This window comes from Cebidichthys violaceus, unplaced genomic scaffold, assembly GCF_023349555.1.
Source record: "Cebidichthys violaceus isolate CVI_PGR_0920_01 unplaced genomic scaffold, fCebVio1.0.p SCAF_19, whole genome shotgun sequence".
NCBI lineage: Eukaryota > Metazoa > Chordata > Actinopteri > Perciformes > Stichaeidae > Cebidichthys > Cebidichthys violaceus.
The window spans coordinates 7,128,984-7,143,755 of record NW_027176361.1 but is presented as its reverse complement, the minus strand read 5'-3'; the positions used below and the strand labels follow the sequence as shown (position 1 = coordinate 7,143,755).

At 41.0% G+C, this 14,772-nt stretch overlaps 1 protein-coding gene across 9 annotated transcripts in view; it reads left to right on the top strand.

The window, feature by feature from the left end:
- kcnip4a (potassium voltage-gated channel interacting protein 4a) overlaps positions 1 to 14,772 on the top strand; it is a 119,550-nt gene that overhangs the window by 91,168 nt on the left and 13,610 nt on the right. Inside the window, exon 1 of one of the 9 annotated variants that reach the window (XM_068713434.1) lies at positions 700 to 1,283. The exons of the other annotated variants lie outside the window; for them this stretch is intronic. Coding sequence (XP_068569535.1) covers positions 1,172 to 1,283 — 112 coding nt within the window. The 5' untranslated portion in view covers positions 700 to 1,171. Of the gene's footprint in view, positions 1 to 699; positions 1,284 to 14,772 lie in introns of those variants that run through there. 9 annotated transcript variants of the gene reach the window in all.

Below are 14,772 nucleotides of genomic sequence, written 5' to 3'. Positions count from 1 at the left end.
AAGCTATTGTTTTGGCTGTCTGTCCAGCTTGAGTGGAATAATTTCCCTCATCTTTCCTCATCGTCGTCTTCAATCCTTCAGATAGCGACATTTGTATGCTTTAACGATATGACCAGAGGTAAAAGTGTCTGACCACAGACATACACACTACAACTAAAAACTTCCATCTTATTAAAATTCATTGACATATCCTATTCCCGCATTTAGTGCTGTCTTTGCGTTTTTAAGATTTGTTTCTAGCAGCATGACCTGCTAAATACCGAGTAAATGTTGGCTGTGGCATGTACAAAATGTTCACATCAACTGCCACCGTGGTAGCTAGGTTCTCTTTATATTAAGCAGTATTATTTTTAGAAAGCAATTCCTAGAGGTTAAGGTTCGCCTACATGACACATACTGTCTGGTACCACTGACTCTCAAGCGTTCCACAAAGATAGAATGGCCGGTAGAAATGTTCAACGACCTGCCATAGTGGCAGGCGAGGACGAAACTTAATGTTTGAAGTCGATGCAAACAATTGGGCTGTAGCTCATGAGGGGTTGTGCGTCTTCCACTGTAGCACCACACCTCCCCTTTGCCTCGATCTCATCTCCCCTCCCTCCTCGCTCCCTCACTCATATCCACTCCCTCTCATCTTCCCTCCCTTTACTTTGCAGTGAGAGCATTCAGTGTGCCTGAAAGAGCGAGAGAGAGCCACAAACTGTCAGAGAAGAGCAGAGTTTGCTCTGCCTGCTTTTCCACAGCTTCCACATGTCTCCTCATTTGTGAGGAGCGGAAAGAAAAAAGAAGGAAGGATTTAGATCAGCTTGCATGGACTTTTTTTCCTTTTTGAGTCCGCTTTTCTTAATTCTCAGTGACCCCTCGAGATCAGATGGTTTAATGACGTCAGGCTCCGCACAAACCTGAGACCAGAATTTCTTGCTCTTAACCTCATCCCATTTTAGCTCAACCCAGCCTGGATTTAGGGAGCACGCGAGCAGTAGGCGGGTGCCAGGAGGCTCCCGGCCCCTGCGTGTGGGCTGGTGTAGTCCTGGAGTGGGTGCAGGGGAACTGGAGCGCAGGGCCGGGTGGCAGCGCTCGTCCTGGCGCTGTTCCAGAGGGTGAAGAGGCCGGCTCGGGCTCTGGGTCTGGGTCTGGGCATGGTGGTGTGGAGTGGGCTGAGGGTGGAGCAATGCTGAGCGCGATCTGGGAGACTGAGGGGCTGCAGACGGTGGGCATCGTGGCGCTGGTGTTCGCCTCGATCAAGCTGCTGCACCTCCTGGGGCTCATCAGCTTCTCAGAGGGTAAGACACTGATGGAGATTGAAGGAGAGAGAAGGACAGAAACGAGGAGAAAAATGACACAGAACTGGAGAAATCATAAAAAAAAAAGTAATAGCTGACTGATAGAATGTGTCGTGAAAATTGCAAATGCCTTTTCATTTCCCTTGACGCATGAAATGGAAACTTGTATTTCAAGTGTGTTTCAAAGGAGTTCTACCAAGCAAAGAGTAACTCAACTTTGGCTGCTTGAACTCCTTTCAACACATTTGATGTTTCCATTTGAAAACTTGACAAGTTAATGGAGTTCACCATACGAAAGCAGGAGTCCAGGAAAAAAAAACAAATGGACTGTGTTATCTTACGAGCTGAAGTTCTGAAAAGAGAAAGAGGTTGTGTTGTGACAGCAGGGAGGGAGTTATCGAGCAGGAAAGACGTGTCGGTACAGAAATTCGAGAAGCTATACAGACAAGTTCTGATTGCATTTGTAGAGTTGAAAACTGTGAAATGATGATTCAATTTTGTCTTTGGTTTGTGTGTTTGGTTTTTTGCATAATAGTTCAGAAATGTGTGAACAGTCAATTAGCTCAAAATACAATCAAATTACAACTTTGTCATGTATATGCATCTCATTGTGGACTCGAGGCAAACCTATCACTGCACTGTACGGGCACAGTAAGGCTCACTAAGCATGAATGTTTCAGGCCTAAATAAACTGTTTAGTTTGGACCTTCTGCAGTCGTCTCATTAAATAAAGTAGAGCAGCACAGTAAGCAGTACGAGCCAAAAAAAATCAGCCCTTCCATCAGACTGCTGTTGAGAGAACAGGCCTTATTTTCTAATGAGGATAATCAATCAGAAGTCTCCAAAGCTGTATGCATATTCGGGGAGATAAGAGTGCTAATGTGTAATAGTGGGTAGCTGGAAAAAGCTGACCTGACCTGAGAGAAGTGTTTAGATGGTGCACGGTGGTGTTAGCGTCTGCGTATTGGCTGTGGTTGTTATTTTCAAGGCACATGGGAGCTGTGTTTTCATTCGGGGGAAACTGTGAAGCTCACGCTTAGCGAAACAGTTTACATGCTTCACTAAACAGCGGCGAGTTGAGACTGGCTCTCCCCCTCACTCAGAATTAACAGATGCAGCCGACTTGATATTGATTATTTTCCGTAGTGAGATGATAGAGGTGTCAAACCACTGTGCCGAGCGCCTGATTGTGTGATCTGTATTCCACACAGGTGTCTCAGAGTTTAATTACTGAGCCTGCGGTACGTGAGGAGCAGACAATACAGGTGTTGATGTTTTTGCTGATGTCATGTTCAGGAGAGGAAGGAGGGAAAGGGATATCAAAAGTTGTGGTCTGGGAGTTTGAAATCTTTTCATGGTAATAGGCTTGGAGATGAGGGTTCACTGATTTCTTTCAAACGTGAACTGAATGTTTTTTGTTGTGGGAGGAAACCCAATGCATCAGCATTATAGATAATGCTCTAAGGCTGCAACAACCTTATTTACATTTTAGATGAATTTGTTGATAACTTTGTCGAATCCTCAATATGTAAATATCCCTATTTTAATTTACCAGAGTTAACATTCGGAAAAAAAGCATCAAAACCTATCATTGAAGAAGCTAAAAACAAGCAAATCATTGGCATTTTTGCTTGAGTCTGTAAAATGACGGACAATAGTGAAAACTATCACACTGTCACAGAGCCCAAGGTGACATCTTCAAGTTGATTGTTTTGCTCAGCTAACAATTCCAAATTGAATACAATTACTTTCACAGTAATATTAAAAACAAATCATGGCAACAATTGACATTTTTGATAGATAACTCCTAAATAATTACTTCTTTGTCCATCTACTCGTACATTAATCAACCAATAGTTTCAGCACTTAACTCCACATACTGTAAAGAGGCCAGTGCTGAGATCAGAAGTCAGTGTGACAGACCTAACCACTTAGGTACTGCACTTCTTCCCTTTTGTAATAAAAACCCAACAGTCAAAAGAATTACCTTTTGCTTCCATTTTTTGTAACACCAATCCCCTTTTGCAGCTGTCACTTTGTGCAAGAACTGAAAATGTTTGTTTTTCACCTATTTATTTTCGTAAAACCTCTCGGGAAATGTTTCACAGAGCGTGCATGCTCCGCTTAACATTCATACAGTCAGACACGTTCGCAGCTGGGAGCTGCCCAGTACGGTCACATCCCTGCACTGCCGGCCACCTGAGCAGCTCCGCTGAGGCATCTGGGGGAGAGGTATTGCTTTAAAAGCCCCTGTGTGCTAAATGCAGAGGGGCTTTCTCAGCTGCGCTGCAAATGTCTGTCAGTTGGCAGCAAAAATAAACTGCAAGCTTCGTTCTGATGAAGTCGTAGCAGACGACACATTGCAAGCGGAGGGGGTCACGTCTGGCCTGCAGGGACTGTACAGTACTCTGATCACTTCTACTGCAAATTGAAAGGACGTCAGACCTGAAAAAAAAATCGTTAATTAACAGCCTCTCTCTGCCACTGGTTTGGCACGCTTCCTTGTTGGAGAGAAATAAGATCATTACATCAGCCAATGCACAATCACCAGAGCATTGTACTATGAACATGAGCAAGGCTGCAAGGCTTGGCGAGCAGTGTACGGGTAACCACTCGAAGTTTGATTATGAATGTAGCTGTACTGATGTGCGCATTTATTCCTGCTTTGTATCCAAAGGCAGGGATTCTCTGCCGCGGGCAAAGCGTTGGCTTAACTTGGCTCGTCACAAAATGTAATGAGCCCTTTTGTTGGAAATTCTGTGATTATTGAAGAAATCTGGACTCTCTGGTGTTATTTGGATGCATTGCAACATAACAAGGAACACATTTCACTTTTTGTTTCTCCCATCGCACACACACACCGCGATTCTTTTTACACGCATGTCCATTCCTGCGCATATTCATGCAACGCAGAGCTATTAGTGCAAAGCGCTGAGCAAAGCCTCCTAGGGCGCAAACTAATCAGTGTGTCACACAATGATGAATAATTCTCTGGTTCAGCTGTATGCAGAAACACCCCCAACCCCATTCTTCCTCAATCAATCACACACGCACACACACACATTCACAAGTACACCATTTCCCGAACAGGGATAGAACGTTGTGTCAATTTGGACCCGCCGTATGCTATTAACGGGCGGGACCACAGAGAGCGTCTCAGCGCTGATATCCATCTAACAAAGTTCTTGTGCTCTCTGTGCCCTTGATGGAGATTTATGGCCTGGGAGCGGAGATAGTTAGTGTCAGCGCTGACCTGGGCCGGTTTGTCTGCCGATTGACTGTTTTCACTTCTAGTCATGAGCAAGTCACGGCTGTCGGGGGACATTCAAGGGGTTGAAGCATGAGTGTTGAACCACTAAATGGGTTTGAGTAAATGCAGAGACAACTACAGTTAAACCAAACCTTGTTTATTACAGGGCTTGAAAATATAACTAAAACTCAACGTCTCAAGAAATTGTCACATTTGCTTTGACAATAATCAATAATATAATGTAGTTATATCCTTTTTTTTCCCTCTGTGTTTGTCCTAATTGATTACAGCATGACCAATAGGAGAGTTGCTGGGCTTCTGGTCCAGACTGTGAGCTGATTGGCTGGTTGAACGTCTGGTTTGATGGTGGTACTTTCAGCTATTTTTGGTTTAATTACATGCGATTCTTAGATTGGGAAATATGACTATGTACACCAAAACAAGATATACAGTACCGCCATAATTATACATTTGATATATCGGACCATTTTAGCTGGTGTTATAAAGACTGCAAAGGTTTTTGCATCAAAGTGATGACGTACTTTGATTTTTCAGATATTTAATTTGCTCGGTTGACCCAAAAAAACATTCCTCTTATTTGTATCATGTGATTTGCGAGAACGTTTACAATGTCACCGGGTATATTGATATTGTGATATTATGAATACTTTATTTACCATTAGGTAGGGAACAGTATCTGGTTCATTTTCCTGCCCCTAAACATATTTTTTCTTTTAGCAATACCTGCAGCTTGGTTCTATGTATGGTAATGCCGGTTGGTCGGTCACACCAACTCTTTGGTTCAGGCAGCTTTGGTTCACAAATGTTAGCAAACTGACATGTCAAGTTAAAATGGTGAACAGGGTACACATCACCTGCTGAATATAAGCATGTCAGTATTGCCATTGTGAGCAGTTAGCATGCTGACATTAGCCTTTAGCTGAAATGAAAGCTGTGCCTTTTGAACAGCCTCTCAGCGACACTACCGGCTATACTCTTGTTTAATCAAGGCTAAAACCAATGCACTTCACTTATCATGACGCATCTCATACTCTTTCACATTTTCAGTTCATTGTTAAGGGTCAACCCTTGATCAAGCTTCATCTTGTTGTCCAGTATCCGATACAGGAAGTTTCTCAGGTTCTCCGGAGGAATGTGGAAAAATTGCTCTTCTGTTTGAAACAAGTGGCGAAACTTTGGGTTTTCTTTGGCTCAGAATTTTAAACATCAAGCAACCTAAACCTAAACTAAATTATGAGTGACCTTTCAGCTGTTGTTTGGTGGCATTCAATTATGATCCAGCAATTCTGACATGCCTGTCATCGATGATCACATCATGCAGGTATGAACAGCAAGAGAAACACAGTTATCTTTTAGAGTCCAAGGCAGTCATAGTGGTTTTCATTTCCTGTAAAGATATTAATGGTGTTTAAAGTAGGCTGCCAGCCAACAGATTGAAATGCGGTAAAATATTGAAGTGTGTTCTTCATTTTGTTAAGTGCAGTAGTGTGTAGACTTCCAGCACACTGTTTTATGGGTGTGGTAAATACTGCATCTTTATAGGATTGTTTTCTGTGTTGAGCCACACATCTATTATCAAAGTTGAGTGAGTAGAAGTTGAAGGCATCTTTTTTATTATTTCAAATAATGCCATTTAAGATCCGTGCAGATAATTCAATTTAATTGGCAAAATCCATTGGGGAAATAAATTGCATTATTGCTCGAGAATTCAGGTAGGATTTAAAAGATTAAACTATGGAAACGATGACTCAGTTATAGGTAGTGAAGTGTGAGATGTTTTGCAAGCAGCTCCCCTGCTAAATGTAATTGTTTCTACGTGTTCCCTTTAAATCAACTGGCCCAATTACCCTTTGGCTATTTTCCATGCTGCCTATTGAGAGCGGTGACATGATTGACTTAACCTTTGAGCGTCCTAAGTTATAGGTCTCTCTGGTGTCTTTAGAGGGAAGAAGGGCACGGCGGAGGAGATTATTGAAAGTAAGAGGACTCTGCCTGTCAATTTGAGTCAGGACAACAAGTATGACTCAGGCAATCAATCGTGACGAAAACATCATTGATAATAAATTGTGATAGGAGGATGACAGATGCTTCTTAGTCAAAGATCTGGTAGCTATTTGCTGTGCTTAAAAGGCTCCTTGTACAGGGGAGCTGGAGGTAAAACTGTATTCTTAAAGATGACTTTAATTAAATGACATGTGTGCTATAGCCATGCAGGGATGCACAATGTCTGTAAAGCACTATCTTGCAATATCCTCAGGTCTTATTGAACGCCATTGTAATTTGAACCATAACACTATTTGGCTATGCAGATTGTGAGGGTTTTATTTCAAGGAAATAGTTCTGTACTTCAAGCTTAAGTGTTGTTATGAAAACACTAATCACTTTTTCAGAAAACCTTGAGTTATCCCTATTGCTTTGAAGCTGTGGTGTTTATTTTTCAATCAGAGTTACACAACTACTATGCACATTCAGCATGTTCACTTTAATTAGCCAACAAAATGAATACTCATGTTGCCACATTAATCCACCAACAATATTAAGCCAAGGACATCGATTCTCATGCATAATGCAGTAGTTCCTTACCCACAATATAGCTAATTGTGTCTTTTTTTTCAGCTGGATTGAACATTCCAGGTTTTAGAGCCCCTTCTAATTGTCATAGATGAGGAAAACAAATGTTTGAATGTTTCTTTTATGAAGTCGGCATACTGCCTTCCTTGTTCATATTGATCTGCTTTGTTTCTGACTGGAACAGGACAGTTAATTTATTCCTTCGACTGATTGAGGATAACATTTCTGATGACGACTACAGTGAGACCAGGTTATTTCCACTTTACTTTCATCAGATGGGTACACTAATGCAAAAAGAATTGGAACACTGGGATGGAAAGTGCTGACTTGGACCTATAGTGGACCTATCTCATTACCAGTGAACTCTATAGTACATACTGACACCGTTAACTGCACGGAGCAAAGTTTTTTGTCAAGTTATTTTTAGTGTTTTGCATCTGACTACACAAAATAATGATACCAGAAAACACTAGCTAGCACCTTTATATTACAGTAGTGAGTGAAAGCCTTATTATAATAGAAGTAACATAAGCAAGTAGAAATCGACCCTCCAAGCCAATTTAGTTTCAGTTTTTCCACAGTCTCAAATCTCAACAGATACTATACTGCATCACTTTGTTTGGCCTTTGGCTGAGCTACAGTAAATACAGAAAAATACATTTTAATTCAAGTATTTTGGGATATCAGGCTGCATATGTGAAATATCAACGATGAATATCTTGTCAGAAAAAAATCCATAAATCTATTGATGCACTTTTCTGAGTGACTGATGGCATCAGCGTGAGTTTCCTGTCAGCAGCTGGGATATGGATGACTCACTTCCACATGAGTGACAAAGACTCCCCTCTTCCAGAGTGTCTCTAATCCTTTGTCCCACCTTATAATCTTAAAAATGATTGTAGTAGAAAGGGCAGAGGACCTTTTCTTCCAATGCCAGACATTGAACATTGAAACACTTCCAAGTGACAAATGTTTGCAATTAGAAGCACAGACTGCTCTCTCCCCCAGATTCCAATAAAGGCCTCGGCCCTCTGATGGTGTCATTATGGCCAGTGTGAGAACATGCTCTCCCTCATAACAACACTTTGGCCTCCAGTCCCCAATGCTCCAGTCAGTACAGTCAGTCACACCCAGTTCAGAACAGCAAATGACAGCATTTTATTTGATGTCCACACATTGACATTTTATATCCTCAGATTTGCTTAATTAATCTGATTTAAAACTACTGTAAGTGCATGAGCCAACACTGGCTCATGCACTGTAGCAAATTGCACTAATGGCAGAAAACGATGGTGAGCGCGTTGTTTTTTTTCCATCATAGAGCTACTGTAGATTGTGCTACATTGCCTTCTGTCTTGCAATCGCAAACCTGAAGGGAATAATCGAGGCTTCAGTCCATTTGGCTGTAAACAGATCTATTCCCAGGACTCTTGGACTCAGATTTATTTGCGTCTGCCTTTCATCACTGGCAGTGAAGCATAAAAGTTGATGCCATGTCTCAGGGTAAGTAAATTGATCATCTCATCAGAAAGATTGTTTTTTTTTTATTATTCAGGATCATTGGACAGACCGTTGGCCTTTGTGTTCTCACCAATGTTCCCAATTGGCTTTTGATTTAAGACAGACGATGCAGTTACTCTGCCTTCCTCTTCCTCTTTTTTTACATAAGTCGATTTCACAGCCATTTTTCCTGCCTGCCATAAGGAACTGGAAGCTGTTTTATTAAATAACAGCAAAGACATATCGCTCTCCCCGACTCCAATCTTTGGGCTTATTTGTATTTGGGCCCACCAAATGGAAACAAATGGAAGATCTGGATCCACCTCCTTCATCTTCCATGTGATTCATCTGATATGAAATGAGCTTTTCTCATTACACAGTGGGACTGTGTTTGAATTACTTTTCTTTTATTGACTTGGATCTGCAGATCTAACATTTGCAAAAGCAGTATTGTAATCAGCAGATGTCCACTGTTGGCAGCTCTGGTATTCTGGATGTCGGCCATAATTTGTTTTGGAGCATCAGAAAAAATTTGGTGCAACAAAAAGGAAATCATTCCTCCCCAGGAAAGACTGAGTCAGTCATTGCAAAAGAGTTAAACGATTAATCTGCTGTCCTATGTACAATATGTACAGTGAAAATGTGTATATCCAAATTTTCCCATTCCAGTGAAGCAGAGTAAAAACATTTGTTTGAGCTGTGGAAGGTATTACATTTATAGTAAACTCTTTCAATCTAATCCTTCCATCTAATGTGGCTCTGCTCCAAATCTCAACATGTTGTATGTCTGCATAACACCAAATTTCCTTATGTTTTGAATTAAAGAGGCAGATGGATCATCCGTAAGATTTGTGACTGAGGCATTTCTTGAGTGCTAAATCAAAATAGATGCACAATATTGCCAATTTAGCATTCTGTCGGGAGGTGATTAACGCCAGTAGCGTTGGTGCAACTTTGGGCATCGGGTCAGATTGATATCACACTGTCCTCAGACTTTCTTGCTTTTGATTTATTTTGAGGGAATCTTGCCAGCATGAATAAAATCCAAGGCTGGCCCGACTTCCAGACACCTCATCTGCTGTCCTTGTTTCTGTCTCGCTGGGTGTAATTTCAGTTGATTGCTAGCTGAACAGTGTCACATTTGTCCCTGTTTCACTCAGAAACAACATGCAACCTTGGGAATTAAACACGGAATGAGGCGTTAAAGTGAAACTGCTGCCCACACACTGACCCAATAAATATTTGGCTTAAAAATAATCTATCCCCCTGACTCTTTCTGATTGGCTTGTATTTAATTTGCCCAAAAGGTGTTTGCTTCTGCTATTGTGTAATATACTTTCTGTAAATGTTCCATGGCTAGACTGTTAAAGCTGACCTTTTAGAGAGATGAGAGAGTTTAAATTCAAAATCGACAGAGGTATTGACCAGCCGGCGTAGCATGCCGCCACCAATCATGAGCTTCGACCTAAAGATCATGCAATTAAACAGTTATTACAGCTACTACTAGGATTTTTTTTTTTTACAATGTATGACCCTGTTTTGTTCTTATGTTGATGAAATACTATTTATCTTTAGTTTGAAAAACCTACAAATGATGGATCTTAAGGGAAATTATTAGTTTGACTCTGCATTTGCATTGAACTGCCTCCAGATGTACAAGAGACAGGTTTAGGCCTAAAGAGACAAAGACACCGCTGACTGTAATGCCTGGTTGTGAGGACAGTAAGCTTTCAATGTTAAATAAATCAATTCAGCAAACTACATCAAGGGTAGTTGTTTAAATACTCCCCGTGGAGTAATTAATTTCCTTGGTTCCCAATTGAGATTCAGCTCCCTGCAACAATGAATTTCTTCTGAACTTGAAACCAGTTAGAACGATAACCAAAGAGTCACATTAAGATGCCGAAAGATGGGATGGCAGCACTGGTGTCCACTGCCAGATACAATCACTCACAGAAGGGACTTGAAATGTCCCAGAAATTGACTACTGATTATACTGTGCCTAAAGCAAGGATACAATCTTAGTGAAGCCCAATCATTTAAATTCCGGTAATATCAGCTTAAAGCCTGACAGTAACTTTTAACATGTCTAACTAATGCTGCTTTGGTCTGCAATAATCCACACCTGTTTTGTGACTGTGTTTACATACTTTGCCCTTAAATGGACAGCAGTAGACACAGTGCAGCCTTGTGATGAACTCGATACCCTGAGATTGCTGGTTGATTGTTCTGTGTTGTATTGCCAGGACTTGGAGCAGGCTATATTAGGAGTGAGCTCAGGTTGAGATAAGATCAGTATTGAGTTCGGTCCAGGTGTGACGTTTGTCAGGATGGTGTGTCATCAACAGTGGTAGCTTATTGATCGGAAGCCTCATAGAAGTTGCGTTGGTTTAAGTGAAGAAATCTGATTTATGTCAGTTTCATTTGACTAATCAATCAGCCATCAGTGATTTGCTGCCTTTGTGGAAACCTTAGAAATTAGAAAAAAACTATAATACTCAACAACATTTACTATAATAACAGTGATATACATGTTGTGATTTATTTACATAACTTGGTTAAGACAGAAGAGATGTGTAACCTGATGTTCTTATAAATGTAACATGGTATGCCTTTATTTGTAGAAAAATCTGTGTGATCAGCCTGAAAGTCTAAAATTCAAACCTGGAGCTTCTAAAATGATGTAATGCTAATCTTGAGTAAGTATTAGTGCCATCATTAGCTTCAATTTGACTCAAGCGTTAGTCTGCTTATGTTCATTATTTTTTCATGTAGTCATCTAAGACTGTATGTTAACATTTTGATCACAGTGAATACTAATGATCCTTGTACAACCCCTATGTTATGTTGCTTTCCATCTAGTGTTTCTACTAGACTGAGTGTTTAAATGTTTAATGTCCGGCTCATTTTTAGCTAACTGAGCTACATTTCCGTCGTGAGGACAGATTAGTGCTATTACTTAATTACCGTATAGAGTACATTGAATCATTGACAAAAATGTGTGATAGTGTGTCTTTGAGCATACTACGATTCACTAAAAACAGAGTGATGAATGAATGCAATTAAGGATGAAACAATGGGTAATTTTTCCAAAACCAAAAAGAACTGTGCTTTAGCCTTTTCATTATTTAAAGGGGTTTTCACTTTACCTGTGTGGAAACTGACAAGAGAAGTCACTCATTCAATTAGACTAATTCACACATTGAATGTGTCTCAGAGCCACTGTCCAGGCGTGGTCAAAGATCTTCAGACCACTACTGAAGCTGCTCAAGCTCACGTGCTGGGTGCTGTTGCCTGGTACACTACAGTATCATTTAAACTGTCAGAAGATAAGTTGTGCTCCCTGGGAGTCATGGCCTACTTTCGGGAGCCCCGCCTTCTTGGCGCCACGGCGCTAAAGGGACAGCGAGGAGCTGGTGCTAAATTGTATAAGTTAAGACCTTGTCTCAGACACACACACACAGAAACAGGCAGGAGCTCTTGAGAAATGACTACGGTGCTAGTATCACACACACACACACAGATGCAGCTGCACTATTTTAGTCTCATAACACCGAGGGGAAAAGGCTTCTCACAACTAAGCAAAAGAGGAAATACAACTCTGATGAATGCTATCAATGTCTGAAATTTAGAATTATCTTGCCCAATTTCACACAGATTAAACCTAGAGTTCCCCCATCACAGACCCATTTAATAGTTTTAATTTTAATCTCACACCGCGTAAGGGGCTTTAGCACTTACTTTGTTAAATTCATCCGTCCCCCTCCAGGCTATCATTTGCCTCTGCGTAGCACTTATACCACTTATACTGTACTTACACCCTCATACCAAAACAAAGAAGCAGCAAGCTCAGCAGCACCGTTCATCAAAACTGCGTGCTTCAGCACAAGACTCAAGATTTATTGATTTCAAGCAGCATTTCACGGTCAACTGAACACATTTTAGTTTGCACATGATATAGATTTATCAAATGTTTGTTAGCCACTCATTTTCGGTTCATGGATCCAGTTGATTAAGAGGCTAGGGAGGTTTTTACCCTCTAGCTCGAGTTTATCTTCGAGATGAATGACTCTTGATTCACAAATCTTGAACGAGCGTGGCAGTTGAACTATGACTGATCTGTCCAGACTCATTTCGGTGGGTTATATAGTCACTTTCATTTTCCAGGGTTTAAGTATTTTTGCGACTTTGTCAGCTCATTGATGAAGACAATACTGCGCATTAGACCATATCATGGCTTTAGTCTTCAGAGCTAGTTACACTATATCCCGTGGTTATTATATTTTGCTGAGGCATTTTTCTTTGTTTATAACCCTTGAAAGGCATTCGATCTCATTATCTTGTATTGCTGCGGGCTAAAATGGCTAAGGCAGCTTTGTTACTCAGTGGTGGCTATGAATTACATTTGTGATGAGTTGCACAGTCAGCTGCAACCTGCCGTTATAGCAGCAGGCACCTAACAAGCTGCTGAGGTCAGGGTTTTACTTTCAAGGAAGGCAAAAGTATGGCATGACTTTGTGTGTGCATGTGATAACTGAATCAGTCAAATGTTTAGCCTCCGCAGAATCATTATTGATTGCTTGATATACTTGATTCCTCAGGACAACAACACCCATTTCTGTTTAGTTTTTTTTAACGGCAAAAAGGTAATCTTTAACCTTTGTGGGTAAGGGCAACAGAGCACAGCACGCGCCGCTCTCTCCATTATCACACACATACTCAAGCGTCAGAGCCATTTTGTCAATAAACTAAAAGGGCAAACATTAATCAGACAGCCTTCACTGCATGCTCTTTTCCTGCCTGATTAAGCGCTGTGTCACTCACACTCTGCATTATTCCACTTGAGAGAGAGTTGTTTATTGCCCTCATGTTCGTACAGCATTTCACCAACGGTCATACTTTCAAATCTTTTAGTGATGGCGCAGATCGTTTGCTCTATTAGTCATAATGTTTGCACTTCATCCCAAACTCGGTCATTGTGCCGGTCCGAAAGAATATACTGAAGCCCACCACACTGCCCTTGAGCTCTAAGTCAGAAAAAGATGTCTCTGAGTTGTGCAGTAATGTTTCCAAATAAAGCAAGCTTGCCGTCAAGACCAACATCTGTCTAGTTCAACCTCAGTGAAGGCACTCAGACGTCTCCTCCTCTCTCAGGAAGGAAGGTGTGTGCCAGGCAGGTAACAAGAACAGATGGGAGCTTCACTCCGTCTCTTCATCCTCTAAATCTCAAAGTTATTGTGTCATTATAAAGGGCAATATGTACTGGTTTTAAGCTGACAGCGTGATTTGCCAGAATCAACAATGTCTTTTATGAGAACTTTGTTGTGCACCATGATGTTAGTTATTGTGTACATTGTGCCTGATCTGAGCCAAGAGCTTTTAGCCATCTGCTCAGTATCTGTGCAGTGTTTAACTCTGCACAGAAAAGCCTCGGACCATGTGGTATTTACATTTCCATTATCAGGGTTCCTTGCCTGCTTGATGAAACGGTGTGTGCAAAGATTTTGAAATATTGCTTCAGGTCACGTTTGGTCAAGTTACCCAAAACTCAACCATTTTAGTAGAGCATTTTCTCAAGGCTCATTATCATTTAATTGATTATTAAAGTAGATATCACTATTGTGTATATGAATCTGTTCAAGATGATAGAACTGTTATGTAATTATTAGACACGTTACCATGAGGTTGGACTTGATACATCTCAACTGTTGGAGACTGACCTACACACACACACCAACCTCAGTCAGGTATCGTGTTTTCTCTTGCCCAGTAGTTTTACACTAAGCTATTCTTCTGCTCAAAGCCAATTTTCTACTGGACGTCCATGATGTTGCCAGACCAGGTTACAGATTTATCATGTAATTTTCAGTGATGTAATTATTACCACTAAGTTCTTTTGTCGCAAAGGTTAGTAGAGGCCTCTTACAAGTCTCACCCGCCATCTTGACGTTATGTTGACTGGCTCTACCTCAGCTAGTACTTTTACCTGTGATTGAAATTAATTAAGTGTTGTTGTGATTGACAAATGGTTTAAAGCACTTGAAAGCCCGTCCTGATGCCCAACGCTGCCATTAAACCTCGCACAAAATTTTCTGAATAGCCCGGTTCGGAAGGGGAAATGGGCTTGTGCGCTTTTAGGCTTTTAGG